The sequence below is a fragment of the Primulina huaijiensis genome, chromosome 16, assembly GCF_012295235.1.
Source record: "Primulina huaijiensis isolate GDHJ02 chromosome 16, ASM1229523v2, whole genome shotgun sequence".
Classification (NCBI taxonomy): Eukaryota; Viridiplantae; Streptophyta; class Magnoliopsida; order Lamiales; family Gesneriaceae; genus Primulina; species Primulina huaijiensis.
This window is the reverse complement of record NC_133321.1, coordinates 14,688,048-14,715,852: the sequence shown is the minus strand read 5'-3', so window position 1 is coordinate 14,715,852 and position 27,805 is coordinate 14,688,048. Positions and strand designations below refer to the sequence as shown.

The 27,805-nt window shown below is 34.9% G+C and overlaps 1 protein-coding gene across 4 annotated transcripts; it reads right to left on the bottom strand.

Moving 5' to 3' along the window:
• Positions 1 to 453: 453 nt before the first annotated feature.
• LOC140961188 (rho GTPase-activating protein REN1-like) lies at positions 454 to 26,717 on the bottom strand. 4 transcript variants are annotated; one of them, XM_073419536.1, is made up of 24 exons: positions 26,435 to 26,717; positions 26,247 to 26,332; positions 26,077 to 26,148; positions 25,356 to 25,392; positions 23,756 to 23,832; positions 23,289 to 23,359; positions 23,096 to 23,174; positions 21,806 to 21,950; positions 18,897 to 19,013; positions 17,859 to 17,936; positions 17,205 to 17,260; positions 17,052 to 17,121; positions 16,182 to 16,266; positions 15,563 to 15,806; positions 14,312 to 14,518; positions 13,518 to 13,817; positions 13,240 to 13,289; positions 11,803 to 11,863; positions 11,613 to 11,696; positions 11,003 to 11,116; positions 10,762 to 10,931; positions 2,884 to 2,956; positions 2,291 to 2,500; positions 454 to 1,245 (listed from the first exon to the last, which is right to left on the bottom strand). In XM_073419536.1, exons 2-24 carry the CDS (start codon positions 26,274 to 26,276, stop codon positions 937 to 939), a joined length of 2,739 nt encoding a protein of 912 aa, XP_073275637.1. In that variant the 5' UTR covers positions 26,277 to 26,332; positions 26,435 to 26,717; the 3' UTR covers positions 454 to 936. The 4 variants fall into 4 exon arrangements, with proteins under 4 accessions (XP_073275637.1, XP_073275638.1, XP_073275635.1 ...); XM_073419534.1 differs by having other exon boundaries at positions 458 to 1,305; positions 26,435 to 26,715; XM_073419535.1 differs by having other exon boundaries at positions 460 to 1,305; positions 13,518 to 13,811; positions 26,435 to 26,714.
• Between the last annotated feature and the right edge of the window lie 1,088 nt (positions 26,718 to 27,805).

Here is a 27,805-nt window from a genome sequence, read left to right as displayed (position 1 = left end):
GTTGAATGTTGAAAATTAGGTAAAATTAGGTGTTGAATATTGAAAATTAGTGTGTGATGATGTAGGTAATGATGTATTTTATTTTTGGATTATTTGTAAAAATTTTCTATAAATAGATCTCTCATTTGTGAAGAAAATCACAATTGAGTTGATAGAAAAATATTATAAAGTGTGTAGTGTGATAATTTTAAGAGTTTGAGATTTTTACTTTTTACATTAAATTTTTACTTTTTCACAACAATAATAAATTTTTTTCTATGAAACAATTTTATGTAAGACATGATTAATGCATTTGCAATAACCTGGTCCAATTTCAATATGAATACACGCATCATAGTAAAACATGCAAAAATAGAAGCATTAAGTTATGATCAAATCATAGGATTCTAATTATCCGATTGAACACATTACCGACTACTGTTCAAATTTAAGCTTCAATTTCAAATTTAAGCTTCAAGATGCCAGTGGTCGAACTAACCTAATTCCGTCGTTTCGACTCATCTCCTTACATTCCGTGGTCGAAATTTAACAAAGGGGTTCTCGACAGATTTATTGATGGACCCAAGCTAGAACTACACGACTTAAACAGCCTACCCAAATCATGTTGAAAGGTTATGATGGTGAAAGTATACCATGACCTTACAAGTTGGCAGTAAACATAACATGTAGAATCAACAGTTTCGTGCTTAAAACCATCGTGCTCATACATAAGCTTCAACATGCCAGTTGGTTATCACTAAAAGCAGGAAAAAGACTGTTTCCATGTTTATAAATATAATTTTGCCTCTAAATTAGCGTGAAAGGTGAACCTGACCCATATGAACTCATATAAGACGCTTGCCCACCATCTTTGTTATCTGAATTTTGTTATCACATCAGATCATTCTCCATAATGCAGAAGGCATGCTGGAAGAAGATTCAAAATGTAAGCATGAATCATCTAGAGTAGGTTCTTGGAGGAACTCTTGATCGAACTTTATCATCTACTGGGAAGCTTTCTGATTTTCCCCGGTCTAGATTTGGGAACACTTCCAATTTTGTTCCCCTATCATTTTGGTCATCGGACTTGTGGGATGATTCAAAGTTCTCCAGTTCTTGTATTTTTTCCAAGGATTGTTCTTTAGAGTTTTGATGCGACTGGCGATTCTCTGATCCTCCACTATGTCCAAGGTTTTGGATGGGCTTAGATGAATTCTCACCTTTGTCTAAATTTCGGAGCTCAGTTGCAATTTGTGAGCGTCGTTCCTTTAAGAAATTAAGTCGGTTTGTCAGCTTTGACAGAGCAGAAGTGGTAGAATTAGTGCCCTATCACACAAGCATGAATACATTTTTATAAGCAACTCGGATATAAGCTTAAAGTGCCGATAACAATGTTAATAAAACAAAATCAATGAAGAGAAAAGATTAATTAGTGTTAAATCATTCAATGTTATAAGAAGATTCCGCCGTCCGCCATCTTCTGTTCGTTAGAAATAGGATAACCAAATATCACATACAGGAATACTAATAGGACCATAGCTAGAGATGCATGTTTAAATGAAACAAAAATTCAACTTAATCAAAACTATAACTTTAACTACCTCATACTTCAGAATCAGAATTATATTATCCAAACTAGACATACTTTATAGTGTTTTAAAACCCGGAAGCCTAAGCAAATTCATCTGTCACCATTCTTTTCTTTTTTCCATTTCGTTTAAACAAATAAGCAAACATCAGGATCAAAACCTACAAACAGCTCAACTGATGACTCTAAAATCTGAATAGGACCATAGAGATGCATGTTCACATGCGACACAAAAATCAATTTAATCACAGTAGTTTAATCACACATTTTGATTCAGAAAATATTATCCAAACTAGACAAATGTAAAAGTGGTTGAAATTTATAAATCCTGATTTTTTTCTGTTTTTCGTTTAAAAAAATTAAAAAATTAGAATCAAACTCTTTAAACAGTTGACTGATTATGTTAAATACTATGGCATAAGTTCTGATTTTGTTCCCAAGAGAAAAATGTGAAGACTGAAAAGATGCCATAGTTGAAACTTCAATGAACGAGAAAAGGATGAGAGGAAACTTTTGCCTTATTTGGTTATAAAAAAAAATAAAAATGGTGAGAGATACTTGTCTATTTCATATACTCAGTGGATTTCAAAATGTTTTTCAGATCATTACTCCATAGACTCCTAGACCAAAGCGAAATTTAATGACAAGACAATCTAACTAATATTATAAAATAAATAACATGCATGAAATAAGCAGTAAAAAGAAAAAGGAAAGAAATTGTACCTCACCCCTCGGATTAGACTTTCTAGAACTGGTCGTACCGGGTGTATTTGTGCCTAACTCTGTGTTGGATGACAAATTCAAAGCTCCGGTGGCTTTCGGATTTCGAAAGGAGTCTGTTTGCTGGGGCAGAGGCAATGATTTTCTCGTGGAAGATGGAGAGTCTAATTTCCTGTCTTTGTATCCGTCTGGCTTCTCCAAATTGTACTCATGCTGTACATAAGAAAAACATCAATGATGTTTTTGAGATTTTCTTCACAAGAATCCTCGCAAACATCATCAAATAAAGATAATAATAATCTACTTTGTACAAGTGTATCAATAGAAGACTTTATAGCTATTTTTAATAGGAAAGATTGATTAAGAATATGAATCTAAAGAAGATTTATTATAGCTTTGATTAATTAAGAACATCAATTTATCTTAAAAACTCAATATTACACCACAAGAGCAATCAACAATCACAAGTACAACTCAGTGTAATGAGAGAAAATCTAATTTCAGTACCAGTCAAACTTAAATTTACATGTGTATACTCTATACTATGGAATCAATGTTAAGCAACGACAGTTCATGCCACTGTGAAAGTTGCATACCTTACTTCTTGAAAAATTATCTGGCGCACCGTAGATAGTTAAGGCTCCAACATCTATCTGTTTCTTCTTCCGGCTGCAAGACAATAAAAAGGAAAAAAGGCTTGCATCCTTATAATTCAAAAAACAAAACAACTGTTCTATAGAAATAAACAAAGAGTAGAAATAATAGAATTTATTATATTTTACAACTGATTACAATGATACATATAATTAAGAGCATAATCTTTTAAATCTAGTAATAAGATCCCTACAAAACTGGGATAAAATATTCACAATAAAACTAACATAATCTGCATGATTTATCTACTATAATAAAAGATTAATTCTAATAATATATTATCTACAGAATCTGACACTCCCCCTCAAGCTGGTGAATGGATATCGCCCATTCCAAGCTTGCTAACAATATTTGTGAACAAACTACTGGATAACGCCTTTGTGAATATATGTGCCAACTGATCCTTGGAAGAGACAAATGGAGTGCATATTAATCCACTTTCCAATTTCTCTGTGATGAAGTGTCTATCTGACTTCAACGTGTTTCGTACGGTCATGTTGCACCGGATTGTGAGCTATACTAATCGCTGATTTATTGTCACAATATAACTTCATGGGTATCTTCCACTTAATTCTCAAGTCATCAAGAATTATCTGCAACCATAGCAATTCACATATTCCCAAATCCATAGCTCGAAATTCTGATTCTGCACTTGATCTTGCAACCATATTTTGCTTTTTACTTCTCCACGTCACTAGGTTTCCCCCCAAGAATGTGCAATAGCCGGAAGTGGACCTTCGATCATCCAAGGAGCCCGCATAGTCTGCGTCTGTATAGGCTTCAAGACTGCCTTTAAGATAATGTAAGATCCTATGGACTGCCTTGAGGTGTTTTTCTTTCAGATTTTGCATATATCTGCTAACTACATTTACAGCATACGAGATGTCTGATCTAGAGTGAGTTAAATACAGTAACCTCCCAATTAGCCTCTGATAAGAACCTCTATCTACCACTGTGTCATTTGGTGCATCACATAGTCTGTGATTGACTTCAATAGGGATGTCCGCCGGCTTGCATCCCATCTTTCCTGAGTCTTTCAACAAATCTTTTTTTTTTTGATAGAAAACTAACTTTATTATAATAATTAGAGGTTACACCTTTTCCACGGATGATTAATCCGCTACAACGTTACAAACAATAAAAATAAATTGCAGTTCTACGTTAACATAACAAACTTCTCACAACCATACAAATCTCCAGTTCCTAACTAGATCTGAAATACTTAAATGATTGTACTCTAGCAAGTTGACGTCCAAGATGCCACTCTGAATTTTATTTTATCCCAGACTCGGTCTACGGACTCCGACGCGTCTTCAAATATTCTGCTATTCCTTTCCAACCATAAAGACCAAAAATGCAATGAATTATCAAATAGAAGTCGTTGAATTTTTTTCCTATGGGACACATGGAATCGAAAATGAACATATCTTTAGCATGCCTCGGGAAAGTCCATTGAAATCCCAGCTCTTTTAGCACATTAGTCCAAATACCTCTCGAGAAAGAGCAATGTAGGAGTAAATGATCTTGATTCTCTTCATGTTGTCGACATAAACAACACCACTGCGGCCTTAGCACGCAGTCCTTCCACTTTCTTTGCACCGAGTCACACGTAGGCAGCTTCCCCAACACCACGATCCACGAGAAAATCTTAATCTTTTGTGGGACTTGTACTTTCCAGATGTTATGGGAAAAATTGAAGGAAGGAAAATTCGAAGCAGGAAAGAAGGAATCATAAAAAGATTTGACAGAGAACATGCCTGAAGGATCCCCCAACCAAACTCTAAAGTCCTCAATACCCAACTGCAATCTGACACTCTGTAAGACTCTTAACAAATTAATGAACTCACTTAACTCACCGTCAGTTAGATTTCTTCTAAACCTCACATCCCAAATGATAGAAGAACTACCCCCACTATTGACGACCTCTATGAAATGACGTATAGGCTTATTGGTTGAAGTGCAAATACTAAACAAGGACGGAAATCTAATTTTAAACGAGACCTCTCCCTCCCAAACATCCTCCCAAAAACGAATTATATTACCCTCTTTAGGCACCACACTAATAAGTTGATGAAAAGCCTGATAAGATCGAGAAATAAACTTCCAAGGACTTCTGTATGTCGTCTTATCCGCTAACCCCAAGTCCCACCCATTTTCCTGTAACCCATATATACTCTTTATAACTTTTTTCCACAACGACCCTTTTTCCACCGAACATCTCCACCACCATTAACCAAGAAGAGCCTTATTCCTTAGACAAATATTCCCCAATCCCAGACATTCTTTTTCTTTTGGTTTACACACCTGCTTCCATCCGACCACATGACAATGTTTCTCCCCTTCATCACCATCCCACAAAAAATCCCTCATCAGTTTTTCCATTCGAGTAGCCACCGTTATTGGCACTTTGAAAAGGGACATGAAATAAGATGGCATCGCACAAAGCACAGCCTTTATCATAGTAAAGCGACCCCCCTTGGATAGGAACGATTTTTTCCAACTTGCTAACTTCTTGGACATTTTCGAAAGAACCGGTTCCCAGAATTCCATCTTTATGGGATTACCTCCCAACGGTACCCCAAGGTACTTGATAGGCCACCTCTTTTTTGCACCCAATATTAATTGACATATCATCGACTATCTCTTCGGAGCAGTTCAATCCCAGCACGACACTTTTACCCAAATTAATTTTCAACCCTGACTTGGTGCTAAATAGATTGAGTATGTTAACAATTCCTAGAAAGTATTTTAACTTCCCAAGTTCTTTGATATCAAACTCTTTGAGTAGGCGCTGCTTCAGGTCATGTATTCCTGCTATATCATTCCCGGATACTATCATATCATCAACATACACCAGCATAATAGTCACTCCCCCTGAAGCCGAGTGCTTCACAAACAAATAATGATCCCCTTGGCTTTGTTTGTATCCCAAGCTAGTCATTGCTTTACCGAGTCATCCAAACCAAGCACGTGGTGATTGTTTGAGGCCATAAAGTGCCTTTTTCAGCCTACACACCATCCTTTTTTAGATTCAAAACCCGGTGGGATATACATATAAACTTCTTCGGCAAGATCACCATGAAGAAATGCATTCTTAACATCAAATTGGAACAGATTCCATCCAAAATTTGCTGCTAATGACAGAAGGATCCGTACTGTGTTCATCTTTGCAACACGTGCAAAGGTTTCCCAATAGTCAAGTCCATATGTTTGGGTGTATCTTTTTGCAACTAGCCTCGCCTTATAACGTTCAACTGTCCCATCTGATTTATATTTGATAGTGAATACCGATCGACAATCAACCAGTTTAACATCGTGTGGCAATATAACCAGTTCCCACGTTTTGTTTCTTTCACGAGCTTCCATTTCTATTTTCATGGCATCTTCCCACTTCTTGTCTCTTAATGCCTCTGATAGATTTCTTGGAATGGATATATTGTGAAGATTGGTCAACAAGGCTTTATGGCTGTGGGTCAGGTTCTGATAGGTCATAAAATTATGTAAGGGATGTTTAGTACAATATCTAATTCTTTTTCTTAATGCGATTGGCAAGTTCATGTCCTGGTCAACATCATCTAAGGTCTTAGAATCTGTTAAGATTTTGGTTTCAACGAGTATTTCACTCTCGGCTATGGCTTGGCCTTTTCCAGCTGATAGCGTGGAAATTTCAGGAACTCTTGCAACATTCAGAGGTGGTGGTGCTACTGTAGAGGCTGGAATTTTTTTTTTGGAATAAGTTTTGAGTGGCTGTGTTGGGGTTTCTTTTTCCTTATCCACGATCAGATCACTTTATGGGCTGATTTGGCTGTTTGATCAGGAAGTATAGATGGTGAGTTGTGTAGTAGTGGCAGTGTGCTAGTCTCGAAGGGAAGATCAAGTGAAAGGCTTATATCCCCTTCATCCCTATCAGTTTTGTTTTCGGGAGATTTTGGGGGCAAATAAGACTCATTTTCGACAAAGGTGACATTAGCAGAAACAAAGGTTTTTCGAGTGGAAGGATGAAAGCACTTAAATCCTTTTTGAGTAGAGGAATACCCGATAAACATACATCGAAGAGCTCGAGGGTCGAGTTTTCCTCTATTTTGGAAATGTATGTGAACGAAGACGACACTTCCAAAAATTCTAGGAACAAGATTATTAGACGCAATAAAATTAGGAAAAAAATTTGTGAAAATTTCTATTGGGGTTTTAAAATCAAGAATACTAGTGGGAAGTCTATAAATAAGGTGTGCAGCGGTAAGGACAACTTCTCCCCAATAGTGTTTAAGAACATTTTTGTGAAACAATAATGCTTTTGTGATATTTAGGAGGTGGCCGTCTTTCGTTCAGCCATGCCGTTTTGTTGTGGTGTATTGACACAAGAGGATTCATGCAAATCGAAGTAATCTTTGGCACTGTCTGACCTAAATCTTTTAATTCTCACATCAAATTGCGTCTTAATCATGTTATAGAATTTTGGAAAAATAGTGCTAACTTCGGATTTATTTTTCAAAAGGTAAATCCATGTCACGCGAGTGCAGTCATCGATAAAAGACACAAACCACTTGGCACCAGAAATATTTTGAACACTAGAGACTAGAGAGACCCCATATATCGCTATGGATCAAGGAGAATGTAATACTAGTTCTTTTATTGCTTGCTGGAAATGAAACACGTTTGTGTTTCGCAAATTCACAGTCATTACAATGAAATGACTCTAATTTATTTTCTTTAAACCATAAAAGAAACATTAACTTAAGGACCCTAAAGGAAGGATGGCCTAAGCGACGATGAAAAAGCCAAATTTTATTCTTAGTTGACAAAATAGACTCAGAAAAGAATGATGTAAATCTCTCCATCCTAGTTCCTCCATTTTGACTTTTCAGATAGAAAGACCATTCCTCTCATTAGCACGTCCAATCATCCTCTTCATTTTCAGTTCCTGAAACTCACAATGGGAAAAGAAGAAGGTCACACAACAATTGAAATCCATGGTTAGTTTCTTAATGGAGATTAGGTTTGCAAACAATTTTGGAACATGGAGGACATTTTTAAGAACAAGAGATGGGCTTATATAGATATCACCTTGACCAGCAATGGTAGTGAAAGATCCATCAGCTAAGGTGATTTTCTTGTGGCTAGAGCATGGTGTGTAGGTAGAGAATGATTTGGAATTATAGGTCATGTGATCAGTGGCTCCGGAATCGATTATCCATAACTTTGGAGAAATCTTTTCAGAGATATTAACAGAGCAAGAAGTAGGAGTGATACCTGAAAAAACCAAGGAGCTAGTACCTGACGAGAGGGTTTCTCAAGTGACACTAAGAAATTTTTCAATGCCTTGATCTCCTGCTCACTTAATCCTGCACCAAGGTTTTGTTCGTTTCCTTCATTGTTCAATGGTGCACTTACCATATGGGCCTTGCCTCTTTCATCAATGTTTCGATCAGGCCTACCATGCAGCTTCCAACACTGATCTTTGGTGTGACCATTCTTTCTGCAGTAAGTGCAATATAGAGATTCACGACGGTTGAATCTTGATTTTTTGTGTTGATTGTTGAACTTGGATTCTTTTATCCCAGCCGTTTTAGCAACAAGTGCAGATCATTCCTCTCCGTGTGTCTCGAGCATCACCCTTCTACGGCCTTCTTCTGCCCGAATGGTAGAGATTGTTTCATTTAAGGAAGGCAGATCTGCCTTTCCTAAAATTTGCACTCTGACTGCATCGAACTCCATGTTGAGGCCAACCAGAAATTCATAGGTTCGTTCCCTTTCAATAAACTGCTTTAAGACTGTAGCATCTGATGCACAAGTCATCTTAATGCACTGGTATTGATCCAGCTCTTGCCACAGTCCTTGTAAGAGATTAGCGTACTCTGTTGTGGTCTGATTTACTTGCTTTGTTGTTGCGATCTTTGACTTAACTTCGTAAATCTGGGCTGCATCATTAGCCCTGGAGTAAGTCTGTCGCATGGCCTCCCAAATTTCTTTGGCTGATCCAAGAAACATGCACGTATCGCTAATCTCTGGCAGCATCGAATTCCATAACCATGACATTACCATGGAATCTTGTTCATCCCAAGATGCAAATTTGGGATCTTTCTCCGAAGGTCCAGTACCTGTTAAATGATCCAGCCGTCCTCGACCTTTCAGAAAGATCTTGACAAGTTGGGACCATTTCAAGTAATTTTTTCCATTCAATCTATGAGCAGAATGAAGAATTTGTAATTCCCCAGTTGCTGCAGTATGTTCGACAGTGACATCATCAGATCTAGGACTGATTACAGTATTATCGGACATTTTGCTGGAGATGGATGAACTTCGCTCCGATACCAAAACAAAGAGTAGAAAGAATATAATTTATTATATTTTACAACTGATTACAATGGTACATATAAGTAAGAGCATAATCTTCTAAATCTAGTGATAAGATCCCTACAAAACTGGGATAGAATATTTACAATATAACTAACATAATCTGCATGATTTATCTACTATAATAAAATATTAATTCTAATAATATATTATCTACAGAATCTGACAGAAATAAATAAATAAAACCTTGTTCAACAGTTGTCCAATAACCAAGGAAGAGGATTTAAGGGTTACTCCTTAATGTGTGCAGTTGTGCCAGTTGTTTTGATCAATAATAACATCTAACAATCTTGAACACGTAATTTATGATTGTCATGTAATGTGGTTTATGATATAGGACAACAGCAAACAACGAAACTTGTCTATTACCTAAGAAAAGGGAGTAGAGCTTGGGACAGGACATAGGATGCCCTTTTTTTAGTTACGGCAATCTATACGGTGAACTTCACACTTAAAAAAATGTTTGGTATGTCTGATGATGTTTCCGGCTTCCTTTGGAAAATTTGGTTTTGAAAATGTTCTTCCAAAGTTGAACCAGGAATTGTATGCATGTTTGTTTGGTCATGTATTATGAAGAAAACATTTTTCACTACAGATATCAAGTCATATTAGAATTTGTTGGATTATGTAATTTTTTCATAGTAAGCGACATTTCATGTTATTTCTCAACAAGTATTCAGTATTTTCTATTCGACCATTAAATTGGGAAATGCTGCTTGCACAAATAGATTATGCAAGACTTCAATATTTATATTGATCTACTCGATTAACTCAGTTTGAATGATGATTTTTACCTGGCTGTTGGGCTTATTTAATTACTTTCAGATACAAATATTTGGCTGCTTCCGATAGGAGAAATGAAGGGTGTTTTAAACATGATTAGTGTGTTTTAGAAACATAATTGCGCGTGCACCTTCAAGGAAGTGTTTATTTTTACGTTTGGCAATACCATTTTGTCGAGGTATATCATTACAAGTAGATGGATGATGAATGCATTTTTGTTTGAAAGTGGCCTAATCTGTGTTTCCTATGTGCCAACCACTCAACAGATTGCTGATGTACTTACCAAAGGCTTACACAAAAAACAATTTGAAACCTCTAGAAAGCAAGCAAGTTATGGAAGACATCTATAGCCAGCTTGAGGTAGAGTTGGAGTGTTGGAAGATATGATATTTTATTCTAAATATTTTATAGGATTATTTGTATCAATAGAAATAGATTTCTGATTGATTTAGTTTCCTAGAATCATTTCTTTTACAGTTGGTAGTTTCCTAGAATAGTTTTCTTGTGTTATTATATAATTGTACCTTGTATCATTTCTTTTTAATAGAATAAAAATAATTATCATCCTATATTCTCCAATAGTTGTATTGAACGAGGGAGTGGTGTCAGAAAGGACAGATGCAAAAAGGCCAACAGGAAACAATCTGGCACAAGTAATGAGGGAGAGCAACAGTATTTCTTACAATTTTGATTGATCATTTGGACTTTGATTGAGCTGATTCCCTACATCATACCCGATCCTAGAGTTTTGTTCACGCTGTTGAATAAGATGCAGTTCAAGATCAGCAGCCTTCTGCTTTAAACTAAAAACTTCTGCCTCTGTTCGAGCAATTTCATCCAGCTCTGCCTTAATCTATTGTAATTCAAAGTTGATTACTTACAGATTTCGGTAAAAGTAATTATCAACACGAAGAGGCACTTAACCTTTTCATTAGCAATGGATGGAACAGAATGAGGTTGTTGGGATATTCTGAGTCCAGCTTCAAGCGCTGTCCTCAGCTCTAACTCCTTCTTTAACTGCTCTTGTAGCCTTGCCACCTACAATGCAATTCCCTTGAGTCCTTACTGTGTAATAAGGGTAAGAAACCACAAATGTTTTACAAGTACAAGTGGCAAGTGTATAACAATCATTTTCGGTAAGATTAATACAGGGAAAGAGAGAGGATAAGCTCAAAATAGTCACTCGACCTGATGCAGTCCATTATAAACATTTGGAAGTGCAAAGTGATGCTTGTTAAAAAAATTAGATAATAAAAAGGAGATGTAATAGTATTTTGTAAATACAGGCGCTACAAGAACTATAAACCCACAGATTCTCCATAACCGTGTGTTCTAGAAAACGTGCTAAAAATTGCAGTATGATGCCTGAAGAAAATAAAATTTATATCCAGAACACAAGGACAAGGGCAACATCTTGAAGAGCAAAACCCAGGATTCATGCAATAACATTGTGAACATACTCGGTGTATCTGTGTCAAAAAAGGTGAGGTCGAGCAAGAAGAATAAATTTATAAAATCTTTGTGCAGAAATTACATCTTTCTCAAGAGCTAAACGACGTTCATGTAAATCACGCTTCCGCTTCTCCAGGGCATCCTGCAGATGCAAGTTTGCCATTTCCTGTAACATATGAGATGTGTGCGAAGAACAATTTCAAAGATCGCTCAATCCTGAAACCGAAGTGAGTAAGAATGTTTCATGAGAGAAGACACACTTAAAATTATACCTCCTTAGAGATCTTGTTCTGCAAATCTGATTTCATGGACTCAAGCTTTTGTATTTCAGCCCTAACAATACAAGCTAATGTCAGCATCAATTTGAATAAATTTCCATCAATGCTAGGAAACTGTTGCAGCAGTGCCGTGCCTGACAGTAGAAAAAGTGCATATGATGCATGTCATTCAATTGTCATCTTGCTATAAAGTTTTATGTACCTCAAATGGAAGGTCTGGCATGGACCCCAATCAGTCTTTCAAGAAGAATAAAGGTATGTACCTCAAGTAAAAAAGAGATACAGAGCAATTCTAGTCGAGCGTGCATGTTAGTTATACTATTCTACTATAGCTAGTCTGCTAGTGACATCTAAATTTTAAGCAACTCAGGATTTCAGGATTTATGTCCTGGTACAATAATTTGGAAGCATCATATGAAGGAGACGCCAGATCGGTTTTCTCTGATAAATAGAGTCAAGAAGAAAGAATATGGTTCCAAAACTACAACAGTTCTAATCAACTGTATGCTCGAATAGGAGTATAATGATCCAATAATATTTGCAGGAAAGGCAATATAAAATTTTACAATAACACTTAAAAGAAAAGGTGTTGATTAAAAGATAACCCAGAATTTTTGGGATAGAATTGTTAATTTATCTTGTTCATGCCGTATAGCTTTATGATTGAGTAATTCAGTTAATAAACTTCAATTTAAATTTGAATTCAATTATTTTATATTCATTGAATTGTGAGAGAAAGGAAACCCTTCAATAGAAAATATTGTTCGAAGCAGAAGTCAGGTTATTTCAGTAAGTTATGAATGTTGTGCTTCTATCTTACAAACTTTGTTGTTCTTCATGGAAATAAATTTGATTTTGACAGATTGAAAGAAAGTTGAGATGTCACATCTATTTCTAGACATCATTTAAGACAGCCAGTTCTTCTTAAAAACTAGATCTCCCAATGAGAAATTATATGATAAATAGGCTCAAACTAATTCATGGCACATACTCAGTTAAAACTCTATTCTTAATGTTCTTAAGTAAACCAAGTGTATTATTGGTTTTTGTTCGTGGAGTCTCTCATGGTCTGCAATGAATCTTACCTTGAAATGACCAAAGAAATTTAAACCATAAGGATATCGCCTTCAAAATAGAACCAACAAATTTTGAATTTAACTTTGAGATTAAATATCCAGAAACATGAATAAAACAAGTCTAGTAAAAAAATTCAACCGGATCATATAAACAGTCAGTCCAGTTCACATGGTTGCACAAGGACTCCCGAACTTACTGCCTTTGGAAATGGTTAAGAAGGATAGTGCAATAAATCAGTGATGAAATGGTAACACCACTACATGTAAATTGAGAGGATCGTGGTTTATAGAAACTGAAAGGACACATGGATGTGCTTAATTTAGTTATTCATTGGAGGATGAACCTATGACTTACTCGTCTTCAAAAGGAATGTCAATAGACTCCATGGAAAGGTTCTTCTTTCCCTGAACCCAAATTCATGAAGTTAGTTTTGCTAAACATTCCCAAATCATAAAATGCAGCAATGACATTTGAATTTAAAAAATAACAAGGGCAGGATCAATGAACCAAAATTTGGGTGTGGTGATACAAAAACTAGATAATTTTGGGTGTGGCTGATAAAGGTCGCTGTAAAACGTATCCAGACTTAGTTTCATCATATATGCGGACCAAAGAAGCACTGGTTTACTCACAGGTGTGCGTCCCCAAACAGCAGGTCGTCGTACGCTCCGAACTGGTTCATGTGATGGTTTAGAAGAGTCTTGGAACATTGATGATTCACTAGGAGAAGCACCTAATATTTCATTGGAGTCATTGAGTTGCATTTTGGCATCATCATCACAATGGTTTTGAACTTCATCAATTTTCTCTATGCAACCATGTTGAAACAATTCATTCTGAGAAGAACTTGATGCATATTTTGGACTGGATTTAAGAACATCATCTACTTGATGAGACTCGAACCCTGAGCTGTGACCTCCAGAGATCTGCATCTTCAGATATTTGTCATTAGATTTGTTGAATCTTACTGATAGAGCATAAGAAAAGATACCGAGAAAAAAATAACAAAGTAACACAGAAGAAACTGTAGCACCCAAAAACGTTTCACATTGATACTGGAATTAAGCCTACAAAGGAAGAGCTTGCAATGATGAAAACTAGGATATTGGAAAAATGACAAATACATTTAATAAAAACAACATGAACAAAATTAACTTATATCTTTGAAATTGAGACTGTCAGGTAAAACCTGAAATACCACAAGGCCATTACATTTATGAGAACTCGAGCATGCACACCAAGGAAGAGAAGTTCACAAATAACTGGACACAAAATGATAATGGAAGATGTCAACGTAAAGCAACAAAAGAGACATGAGAGGCCAGAGGCAGATTTAATGCTGGCTTAAATGGTTGAATTTGTGGCTATCTATTAGATGTGGTTACTTTTTAATAAAAGGTGGAGATGGATGTTAACTAAGTATTACCTTTTTGGGATATTCATTTTCAGAGGTGTCAATACTAGTTTCACTTAATTCATTCTCAAAGTCTTCATCTGAATCTGCACGGGAGTCTTCAGTTGCATCATCATCCCCATCATCGTCAAAGCTATCTTCATCATCATCTGTAATTTCCTCGCTCTCACTACCACTCTCTTCAGAATCAGTATAGGGTTCAGGGGTTGCAGAACATTCCTGCAAAAGTTCTGTGTTAATAACACGTAATAACTTACAAACACAAAAGAATTCTATAAAAGATAGTTCACTACTTCATTCCATATGCATAATTTAATTGTAAAAGACTGGTCACTTTTAAACCTTCTATTGATGGAGAGTACTGCCACAGGCTGTTGTAGGGATTTTGGTGCAGAATATGTGTCAAAACTTGGCTCCAGAGGGGCATATATAGATTTAAACAACCTCAAATCCAGGTAGTTTTGCAATAACTGTTTACTCCATCTCAGGCTTCTTTCTCCATAGAATATTGTACAGCAAACAATCACTTTTGACCAATATTTATTGTGTAAAAATTTAAGTATATGAAAATGAGGCAAGTGATGTTTTAAAACAACTGAAATAACTGAAGTGTAGTTTAAAGATCTCATGAAACTAAACAGTAAACAGTCGTTTGGTTCGATGGTTTCAACGGTGGCAGCTGTGCAATTTCAAAGGTGAGAAAATTATTACCCAACCCAATTCGATCTCTCAGGCTAACACCACGTCAATTTCGACCAAACTATATGAGATGAATGTCGGATGCATATTATCTGAACTTTCTGCCATGTCTACAGATTGAAAAATGACTCAAATGTTAAGGAATGACTAGATGTTTGGATAACTGATCGGCTAAAGAGACTCTATAATGTTTGACTTTGGCACCAACGGGCAACAAGTAGATTGTTATAGTATAAACTATTATGGTCAAACTATGTACCTTAAGGGCCCTTGAAGTAACTTGTTACTTTAAGAATTGTTGTGTCATGTGGATACCATTCATAGTGAGACTAATACTATGAATTTCTGGTGTCACCTGTACTTGAACTTCTGCTATCATTTTTAGAACACAAACGCTAAACAAAATTTCAATGTGATAACAAAAATGAACAAGCACAAATAGACTCGCACAAAATTTAATGAAAAATTTCACAGAGAGTGGCTGCATCAATATTTCCACATTTAATATGCCAGAGGCAAACACAGCACGATGACAACATAACAAGGAAAATAACCATAGCATACCCCAAATATATTATCGTATTCCTCGAGTAATGTAATAACAATGGTCTGTGCATGATTAGCCGCAGCAGCTGCTTGCAAAAGTTGGACAGAACCATCACCGCCCACATCAAAATCATTTTCTAGCTCACAATCACCAGCAAGAAGGGGACGAAGAAGTAAGGGAGCCATGCAAGCTGCTACAGCTGATGTACTCATTCTGTTCACAGCCTTGTTAGAAGCCACCTTTTGCATCATCATAAGAATTCTGACACAGAAGTGACAAAGCAGTGTGAAATGCAGAATATTTATGAAATATTGACGAGATAGTAAGCGAAATTTCATTTTATTTCTCAACAAGTATTCAGTATTTTCTATTCAACTGAAAAGGTGAATATAATAATCAAACAATATGGCTTAGAATAAAGCACATCTAGCACTAAATACAACCATTACCAATCAATAATCATCATAAAAAACATAACAAATTGAAATAATCAGAAGCTACACTATAATTAAATAAAAAGGAAGCAACATTTAGCACTGAATAAAAAATACGATACGTCAAACATGCATAAACCAGTATCATTACAAATCAGAAAATTAAAATAGACATAATTGTCTTCAGGTCATTTTGGATTACCTTTGTAACAAGCGACGATTGGGCTCCGGAAATGTTTCACATATTGCTGAACGCACAACATTTACTCTCATCCCTCGTTCAGTTCCTAGTCATCGTAATAACGTGGAAGAATTAGTATTAATGTACCTATGCTGTGGTACTTTCCACACGCAACAACATTCAAAATCCCTGTTTCTTTACTAAAAAATACTCTCAGAATTCCAATTTGAATGTACATTTGGAATTTGCCACCAAATTTAACTGAAAATTGATGAACTAAAAAATTTTTGTCCTTAAGTATTGAAATCACAATAAGGCTAATTATTGTTAGTTATAAAACCAAGGAACATTGTTACTAGTTCTAAAACCAAATAAATATTCCGTAGATTTTCAAGGTCGAGAATTAGTCAAATGGTCCAACTAGACGAGTGATTTTTCTATTACGCAATTCACACACGAGAGCCACATAATAAACCATATTCAGTAATTTGTTTCACGGGTGCATTGTACGATTATATCCCAATGTTTCAAATTTAAAGATATCAAGCCTGAAATGGAATTTTGGAACAAAGCTGGATTTTAGGGAATAAAGTGTCTGTTATATTTTGAAGTGTATTATATAATAATCGAGTTTTTTTAAAAAGTATTTCTATCCATAGAATGCTCTCTTCATGAAACAAATGCTGCCTGTGAAAAGTCCGCAATTTCAAAACTCAAAGATATCTCAGTTTTGCCGGTATATTTCACTAGCAAATTGGAGAAATGAGTCTGCCATGCAATCGTTCCATAACAAGATATACACACATTTTCATTCAAAAAATATTCCTTGTCTATTCTAGTACTCAGATTCAACATACAAGGATAAAAAAGAGTACAACATAGCAAACTTACGGCATGCTTCAAGGAGGGCCTTGCAGCAAGATGCGGGAACTGGTGATGAAGATAACTCTCGAATAACGTACTGGCAATAGACCATTAAAAGAAATTATTCACTAAAACATTATATAAAGATCTTTAAAACAGGTCATATGTTTAAGAAAATACCTTAACACAGTCAGCAATAACATGTGGATCCTCGTCCGAAGAAAACTCACATTTCCCTGAATTTTGTTTAGAGTTATATTACTGACTATTGAAAATAGATCCTTATGCAGCATATTTTAACTAAATAAATTGAATGTTTGTAAATCCAAATCTCATATAAGATATTGAATAAACACCCTAACATATCTTAGACTATTAAATATGTGAGAAGTCTGGTAATGATTAATGTTGTGCCCCTTCATGTGTAGGTCATGCTCTTTTGATAAAGTCTAAACATATAGAAATCTCTTTTATGTATAGTAATTGTTGCTGTTGCATAATTTACATTATCACTAACATAATACACTTGGAAAGAAAATGTATGAACCATATTTTTGCAAATAGCATTTTACGGTACGAATTCATAGTATAATTTATTACTTAATATTTAGGAGATTTGACTATTACAACTAAATATGACGTGATAAAGACAAAAAAAATAGTGAGAGAACGCATAGCAATTCAAGTACATAATGATCTTCTAGATAACTTACAAACTAGGGAGGCTTTTACAACTTTCACGAAACTCAAAGTAGTAGCAAGGACTCGCCAGGGGGATTTTGTTTGAATGAATTATCTACTACAAAACAATCAAAAATATTCAATAAAACAAACCTTTTTCAAACTCTCTTATTCGATGCTCCACATCGTCTACATCAGCAGCTTGCCTCAAGATGCCTTCTGTTTTAAAGCCTGTCAAAAAACCATCAAAGATAAGGACCAAACAAACCAGAAAAGTCATAAAGTGGTGTTAAGTGTATGAGTTGTAGTGACAAATAAACACCACAAAAACAAACAAATAATTTAAGCTAGGGATGTAAAAAAGTTGAGAACAGACACCATGCTAAGCGAGGAAGAGGATCAGACCTATATTCAATACAAGAAGAATCATAGATATTCTATACAAAAAAGAGGAGTAAATACATTCCATCAGCAGACAAATCCCAGAAAACTTTATCGTAGAATGCAAAAAAGAAAGAAAAAAAATAAGGCACGATGTTAGTATGTACAAGGGAAATCACTTTTACATATGCATCCTAATATCTATTTGACACTATGAGTTTCATGCAAACTAGTGGGCGACAGACTCCTTGAAAGATGACAAAGTATAGCCTACCTTGGCTCACTCGAAAACAAAAGAAGATGGCAATTTTATTGCATCTTTCCAACACTATTGGGCTGGCTCTTATGATCATGCAATTGCTATTTGTTAAAAGATAACAGCCGCATAATACACCATAGTGAAGGACACATCCCTAGGATATCCAAATAATAGTTTATAATACAAAGTTGACAACATAGTACTATTCTCAAATGTATATTAGGACCATCACAATTCACATCGAGCTGACTAGGTCCATATTCCATGATTCGGCGGAGAACCAATAAAGTAGATTTAATTTGAACGATCTACAGAAAATACATCTGTTGTAATTCACAATCGTGTACTGAAATTTCTAGAGGAATGCTACAATCTATTCAAAAACAAATCTCACTCTTACTTTTTTCCCAATAGCATATACAATTTTTTCAAAACTTTGAACCTGTTTATTTGGTGGTATTCATGTGGAAACACTGGTCAAGAAGCATATCAAGAATTAGCATTTATCCCATTTGAGCTCATATGCGGATTAAAAAAAGAGAGAGGCTTACCATTTTCCTCGACAAATCTAAGAGCTTTTTCCAAAAAGGATGGAGTGCCATCTATATCTTCCAGAGCAAGTAAAATTGGTCGACCGATGACCAAGGATTTAACCTGTCTATCTTTAGCTACAAAAAAAGTAAGAGACAGAGAAAAAAATCACTTATTGTTGAATATGGTGTTTATTAATAGTTAGGATTCTCAATCTCCTATTATTAGAATATTATCATGTTAAATTAGGAGTAGATTATGGTAGGGCTAATGTTAGACTTATAAACTAGGTTGTAATACTAAATATCTATGTGAAAATAAGTTCTCTTCAATATATTTTATATGGTATCAGAGATCCGAGAAAACCCTAGCCATGATCATGTTTGGCAGTATGACATCTTCAAGTAAGAATCCGCTACCCACTGCATCAACCATTCCAGACGTTCTGCCCATTTCCTCCATCATGTGTCATAAATTAACTGGCCACGACTATCTCCAATGGTCTCAGTCCATCAAGATGTTCATCTGCGGCAAGGGAAATGAGGATTATCTATCGGGTGCCTCGAAGTGTCCAGCCACTGATGACAAGACATTCAAGACATGGAATGCCGAGAACAACATGAACACGTCCTGGCTCATTAATTCTATGAAACCCAAGATAGGCGAGATTTTTTTACTCTACAGTACGACCAAGGATATATAGGAAGTCGTCCGCGAGATGTATTCATCTCAAGAGAATACATCTGAATTATTTCGAGTTGAAGGATTGCTTCACGTTCTGCGTAAAGGTGAAGATAATGTCACCACCTACTTTAACGCACTCGCTCGACTTTGGCAGATTACAAAAATTCCACCAGGAAACGAACAGTGGGTTGCAAGTGGATCTTTACAGTTAAACATAAGGTAGACTGCAACATTGAACGGTACAAAGCACAACTAGTTGCGAAAAGGATACACTCAGTCATATGGAATTGATTATAAGGAGACATTTGCGCCTGTTACCATGCTTAACACCATGAGACCGCTACTCTCAATTGCGGCAAACCTCGATTGGCCTTTATTCCAACTGGATGTCAAGAACACTTTTCTGAACTGTGATATTGAAAAAAAGTCTACACGGATATACCTCTAGTTTTATGCATGAAGCGATGAAGAATAAAATGTGCAGGCTTAGAAATCTTTGTATGGGCTAAAAATATCGTCTTGAGCATGATTTTATCGGTCTACAAATGTTCTGACTAACGACGGATATTTCCAGTGTCGTTTTGATCACACCTTGTTTGTTAAAAATTATGATGGAAAAGGTAATTTTCTCATTGTTTATGTGGATAAAATTGTACTTACTGAAAATCATGAGAGAAAATGAATCAGATAAAATAAATACTTTCAAAAGAATTTGAAATGAAGGACCTTGACTTCTTAAAAATTTTCTGGGCATGGAAGTGACAAGATCATCATGTGAAATCTCAATTTCTCAGAGAAAGTATTATCTAGATCTATTGAATGAAACCAGGATGTTAGGTTCCAAACCAATTGGCACCCAATGGACCCGAATGTCAAGACATGAACAACTGAAGATTGTGCCCCTACTAACAAGGGAATATATTAACGCTTGGTAGGTAAACTCATATATCTTTCTCACACCCGACCTGATATTGGTTTGTCGTGGGTGTGATCAGTCAACACATGAATAGTCAAACTGTGGAACACATAGAAACAATATATCACGTACTGAGATATCTAAAAAAAACCCCTCGCAGGGTCTGATCTTTAGAAAAACAACTGTAAGGAATGTCAAAATTTACAGTTATGCAGATTGGACTGCTTGTCCAATTGACAGATGATCTACTTCGGGGTATTGCTCTTTTATTTGGGGAAATGTTGTGACCTGGAAAGTAAAAAACAACAAGTTGTAGCTCGCAGTTGTGCAGAAGCGGAATATCGTGCTTTGTCCAATGGAATTTCTGAAGGAGTGTGGATTAAAATACTACTCAACGAATTGAGATTGGAAGACAATCATTCAATAGAATTGATGTGTGATAATAAGGTAGCCATACAAATAGCCAGACATCTAGTGCATCATGATAGAACCATACTTGTTGAGATATACAGACGGACACTTCATAAGTGAAAAGATTGAGAATAAAATAATTGATCTTCATTACGTTCCATCTCACTTGCAGATTGCAGATATCTTGACAAAATCTCTTGATCGGCCTACCTTTGAAGAGTTGAAGTCCAAGCCGGGCATGACAAACATATACCACTCAGCTTGAGAGGGAGTGTTGAATATTCTGTTTATTGATAGCTAAGATTCTCAAATTTGTATTATTAAAACGTTATAAGTTAAATAGGATTAGATTACTGTCCATATGGTAAAGCTAATGTTAGGCTTATAAATTAGGTTGTATTCTTCATTCTCAATATCTATAAGAATAATAAGTTCTCTTCAGTATATTATCTATGTATTATTCTACTCTTGTATCAGTTTCATTATAAGGAAAAAGCTAACAAAATGTGAAACACTTAAAAAATCGAATGCTGAGTGCTACTACATATTCTCTTGTAACCACACCACATCCCCATACCGGATAAAAAAGAAATGACGAGAAAATGCAAGTTAAGAGAGGTAAAAGGAAGTAATCCCTCCAGATTTGGAAAATTTCAAGCTTCTGAGGAGAAAGAATCATTAGCTAAAAATACAAAGAAATATGGAACTTTTCTTTAGCCTCCATATGTCAAAAGAAATACATTGTAGGAACATGTTCCTAAGGATGCATCACATGTTGTAGCTGACTAAATAACAAAAAGTAGTAGTGAGTAGTTTGATTGTACTTGACCTAATGACCTAACTAGACATTTGTGATGATATAAATAAAAAAAAGCTATTTCACTATGTAGTCAAATTTCAAAGCAGCAAAAATCTTACATTGTTCTGAAGAAGCATCAGCTGCATTGGGCTGATCGTTCTTGAGTTTACCATTTGGCCCGGTAACAAGAGCCGCACTAGGTGCATTTTTAAGAGCTTCTTCAAGAGCAGCTTTCCACTCGTGCAAATCTTCCAGTGTCTCTGCCTGTGTTACAAGAAATCGAGGAAATGCAAACAATAAGAAGCTTAGATATACTTTGTTTTGCTTCTGGAGTTTCCGAAGGTGCTTTTTTTTAGAAAAATAGTTTTTTGAAATTATAATGGGTAGGGAAATGTAAGTTTGGTTTTGTTTTTTTGAATAAATATGTTTACTTTAGTGGTCAAATATCGTAAATTTTATCCGAATGATTGATTTTAATGAAATTTTGAGTATTTTAAAATTTTAAATTATATTTATTTTGCTATATAATATAACAATGTTGCATTTTTAGTGAGAAGTGAAATTTGAACTAAAAGATTGGAAAATAAGTGTAAAAAAAATAAAACAAAAATAAGATCGCAGTTTTGTTATTGTTTTTAAAAATATGAATTTTTAAAAAAAATTGTGTGATCGTATACAGTCGCACTAGATATAATGAACATTAACATCACAAATCACCATGCAAAGAATAAACGTGTCGCAAGTAGGAGTATATGATGGAAAACCACAATGAAGATGGTTATTACAACACCTCAAAGTGTGTGACTGTGGCAGAATCCCCAGAAATAACTATTATAACAAACACTAATATCCTGAAGTCACCTCCCAACATATAACCATGTTGCAAATTGTAGTGTAAAATAACTCGAGCCGGCTTGATTCAAGCCAGATCGAGCTAAGGATGTTTTAGATCAATCTAAAAAATTGCAGTGCATGAGGCTTGCAAGCTCAACATTAATGCTTAAATATTTTCAAATTTCAGTAATATAATAAAAAATTAAAATTCTACGATATATCTATATGTAATTAATATTGATTGCCGTTAATGAGGTCAAGGTCACAACTAAACTCGTGATTTAAGCTCACTAACATGTTCATGAACAAATTTTCAAGTTATAATATGATATTAAGAGCCAGCTAATTAGCTCAACTCAAGTTTAATTTTCTGTAATCGAGCCTGTGAAATTTCACGGAGTCGATCATTTACACCTCATTGTCACAAGTCATAATTTTGATTTTAAATGAGTGTAGAATTCCAGTGAAAAACAAAGCATGGAGCTTTATGATAAAGCTCAACTCAAAAGACAAACAGAAGAGGACAACTAATTCCAAAACTTTGGTCAGACAAAGAAATATAAACAGGATTGCACCTTGAGTGTGAACGCTCGTCCATCGCGTCCATCAGGGAAGAGTACGGTGAGCAATTTCTTATCTTCTTTGACAACAACACTGAGAGTGGGATCAAAAAGTCAACATCCAGTCTAACCATTAATATAGTAGGAAGACACAGACGATAAACAGCCAGACACACAAAACTCTAACATCTATGTATAAAGTGCCAACCTGCCTGAACTATTTAGATCAATCCCTCCAAGGGTTAAATTGACTTCACTCCCTTTCTGAGGGACCACATTCTGAAAAAAAGTTAAAAAGAAAATTTAACATTTGCAATTTGGATAAAAATTGTAAACATGGCATTAAATGTGAATTAAATATAAGCCATAAAAATACACTCCGTCAACAAATCAGCTTCTATTATTGTGAAATTCAAACTTCTTCAAAGATCTTCATGAACAGTAGCATATGAATTTACTAAATATGATGATACATCAATAAAAGTATTCAGGCCATCACACAGTAAAACATTAATATTGATAAATGAAACAGCAAAATATCAGACCTTATGGTACAGCCACTACGTGCGTGGAGAAGCATCAGAATAAGTTCAATTTCACTCAAAACTTTCACAGAAATCTGGTTGAACAGCTGTGTTAAAATATAAGAAATTTTGAACAAAAGTGGCAACTTACTGGATCACTTCTAAAGAAGACCAAGGACGTTTGAGTTAAAATAAACCACCTTTTCTTCCATGATGTCCATCCAATACCTATTAATGGCGCAAAAACATTAGGAAGAAACTGTTTGCTCTGACAAATGATGTATCATTTTACACAAATTTGACACTAAACAATAATAGCACGGTGATTAGTATAACATTGCACAACAAGAATTTTTAGCTTAAAGATCTCATGTCCTCCGGAAAGAAGTGTGTATTATTTTTTCTTGCTTGGATTTTTTTAAATGTCAATCCGCAAAAGCAAATTTCGAGGGTGCAATGAAGGGGCCACTAACTGTTGATGTATGGAAAATAGGAACTTATATTTGTGTATGGAACAAAATTGAATACCAAATTAATATGTCAGATGAATGGGAAGCCAAGCAATTAGGCTTATGTTATTAAAAAGAACTTGCTATGGATAGAAAAAAAATGCACTGTTATCTACATAGTTGTAATGAATGTACATTTAGGCCATGATTGGTTCGAAGGATGAGGAATGATTATTAAATGACTGATAAAAAAATTAAAGATTAGGAAATGTAATATATGGTGATAAAATTGTATTATGTTTCACTCGATTTTTTTGGATGAGATAAATTAAAGATTGTTCTATATTATGCCTAAAATACTCTTGGAATGTCCTAAATTTTTGTGGATGGAAAAGGGTATTTGTGGAATATATCATCATGTGAATTGTTAATACCAAGTGGGTAGTTGAATTTATTTTCCAACTTTTAATACCACATAATTGTGGACTTGTTTAACAAAACGAGTTTGATAAAAACCAACCAAACAATGGTTACAACACTAAATCATCCCACAATCCCCCACGGACAATTAGTTTATTAACAAACCAATAAAATGTCAGTAACTATCAGATGTCAAAATAGCAATGTTCTAGGAGGCCATTGTTGATGAAAATAAACACCTGGCATATATTATGACTATTTGATTGGTACCAACTACTTGACTGGATTTTAAGCATGGAATGGACAGAGAAAACTTATTCACGGGACATAGGGCAAAAATAAACAAAACAAACATCAGATTACATAGAAAAACTCATTAGCCACCATGCTGATGAATAAATTTATCAAACATATCAGAAGGCTTGACATTTGACATGTGCAGGTTGATGTACCTAAAACATAGTGCTTTGAGGAACTCTAAATGAGCTCATTCTGTATCGTAATCAAGTTTTATTTAGTGAATTTTTTCATGGGGCATTATTTGGATATAACAACAAATTGTTAGTACCAGTGAACGGTATAAGTAACACATAAAAATAAGCCACGATAAACAAATCATAAATCTACAAAAGAATTACATGAAACACGTGAAAATCATTGTTTCATTCAAGCTTCTAGACGCACAAACATGCTGCATACTGTATGTTATCATGGATTAAACCCTCGTGTACCCAAATTCACCATCAAACAGCCCAATTTATGACTTGGATTCAGCAAATTACATTTCAAGTCCGTTAAACGATAGGAAGTAAAGAAGCATGTTTATATATTGCCATCTGTTTTCCAGAAAAGGAAAATGACCAAATCAAGTAGCAAACAGACCTTTTGAGGACAAAAATAGTGGGCCACTCTTATAGACCTGCAGCATGATATGAATATAAAGCTTGGATCAGCTGTCTATTACAATAATGGTGTCAACGTAAATTTAAAAATCTTATAAATAAAAATTAGGTCAAACAAAAAGTATGATAATTACGGAACATTGGAAGCAATGCCTAAGAGAATTCAATAAAGCCTGTTGTCTTGACTCTTTGATACGAGACACATCTGTAAGGCACCGTAACATCAAAAAGTAAAATCTTCTCTCATCCTCAGCAAACTCCTTCTAAATTACATGGTTAACCCTGAGCGACTGGCCTCTCAATTCCGGTACGTATGGCAACTAATGGAGCCTATAAATTTGTCCATCCAATCTAAATTCTCATGCAATTTAACTACCATATTTACCACCTAAAAAATTTCCAGATATGTTACTTTTTCATTATAACTCATGTTTCTACCAAAATTGAATCTAGCGTGTCCATACACAATTCAAACGCTTGGATGTTTTCCACTTATCTTTGCAATTTTACCATTTCAAACTACCATAAGAAGCTGAAATATCTTGAAACCCGTGGCCCCACACATTCCACGCAAAAACACACCAGGCAAATAAAATTGCGTGGTACCCTCTTTGATGTACCATAAAATCCCACTTCTAAAATCTGTGGACAAGCATCGGAACCCAAAATTTTTTTATACCGTACTTTATAAACAAATGTACCTTATTGCCACCGTGAAAAGCGGGGCTCGGAGGTGCAGGTGGTGGAGATGGCTCGTTATTGCCACCTTCCCCCTGAAACAGATCGCAAGGTTCCCATATTACAAAACGCAAATTACGATAGTTATACTAAATTGGAGTGATCATGCAATGATATATCATCGAGTACCTACCTGAGATGAATCTGCAATTACGTTTGTCATTTCCTTATCACGAAAGAATCACATTACAAAAGTAGCAGTGTCCCATTGGAAGGACCCTGCCAAAATGTATCATCGAAACATTTACCAGATCCAAACCCAAGAACAACGAACTCAAATCCGTCAAGGATCAAACAAAACAAGGGGAAAAAAAGATTTACCTTTCTTGCATACAACATGATCAAATCAATATTTTACGAAATGGGCAGCAAGAAAATCAAGAATGCTGGAGAATAATTCAAGATCACGTGTGTTGGGGGGAGAGAGAGAGAGAGAGAGAGAGAGCATTAGGCATGTAAAATTGACGCATATTTTTGGATGGAGTTTGTTTGTAGAGAAGGGACCGAAGATACAACGGAAAGCCGAGGGTCAAGCATGGGGATAGTGAAGAAGCGGGGCTCTTTCCTTGTGCTTATATTGCATTTGTTACACGTTTGAATCTTCATCGCGTGCCATTTATGTCCATGTAATAACTGCTGCAATCTCCATCGATATATAAATGAGGGCTCGCAAGAATTCTTATTTATTTGAAGTAATTTTTCCCAACAGATTATAAAAATAATAAAAGTTCAAAACTAATAAAAGCTAAAATTTGATTTTTGAAAAAAAAATGTTTACAAACTTTATTTTTAGTAACATGAAAATAATGTTTTAAATTATATAACATTTATAGGGAAAATAAAGAATAGTGAGCCAATCTTGTTTTAATTCAATAAAAAAGATTGATATCCGAAAAGATAATTTTGATCATATGAAAATTTAACTTTGAAAACTCGATTCAAGTATAAAAACTCAACTCAAACTCTACCCTGACGAAAAACTCAACCCAAAGTCAATTCAAATATAAAAACTCAACTCAAACTCCGCCACAAATGAAAAACTTAACTCAAACTCGTCTCAGTGATAAAAAATTATACGATCAAGTAATGAAAAACTCGACCCTAACTCAAACCAAATATAAAAACTCAATCCCTGGTTCGAGTCCCAACCATTTCAAATAACTTGATGTCAATTTCTTTTCTTTCTTTTAAAAAATAAGATTGAAAAAAACTAAAATACTCTTAGCTCCACTCTCTTTCACTCAATTAGAAAAGTCATACTTCCTTCAATTCAAGTAAAGTGGTGGGGAGGCATATATATAACATCAATTTCTTTTAATTATCTAAATTTCAATATTCACACTATCAAGTATCAACATTGTAGTTATATAATCATTATTACATTTGATATCAAAATTAATTTATCTTGTTATAATATGAATTTTGAAAATTTATATAAAACTAATAAAACTTTAAAAAAATGAAATTTTTTTATAAATGTACAAAATCTGTAAAAAATTCTGAAAATGAAAATTATAAAAAAAAATAAAAATATATATAACTAGAGTTTTATGAATTTCATCGAATTCTTAAAAATTCTTATATAAAAAAACTTAAAAATTTAAAAACCTCCAAGAATATATATAAAAAAATTTAGTTAAAGAAATGAGTATATTTAAAATAATTTTTCATCATAGATTTTTTTAATATTCT

Excerpts from the sequence above, each read along its gene's own strand:
- LOC140961188 (XM_073419534.1), bottom strand. The coding sequence starts at position 26,276 with ATGACAAACGTAATTGCAGATTCATCTCAG. Across the intron at positions 23,833-25,355 it reads ACTATTTTTGTCCTCAAAAG|GTATTGGATGGACATCATGG; the intron begins GTCTGTTTGCTA and ends CGCCATTAATAG. Across the intron at positions 17,261-17,858 it reads AATAAGAGAGTTTGAAAAAG|GGAAATGTGAGTTTTCTTCG; the intron begins GTTTGTTTTATT and ends AACAAAATTCAG.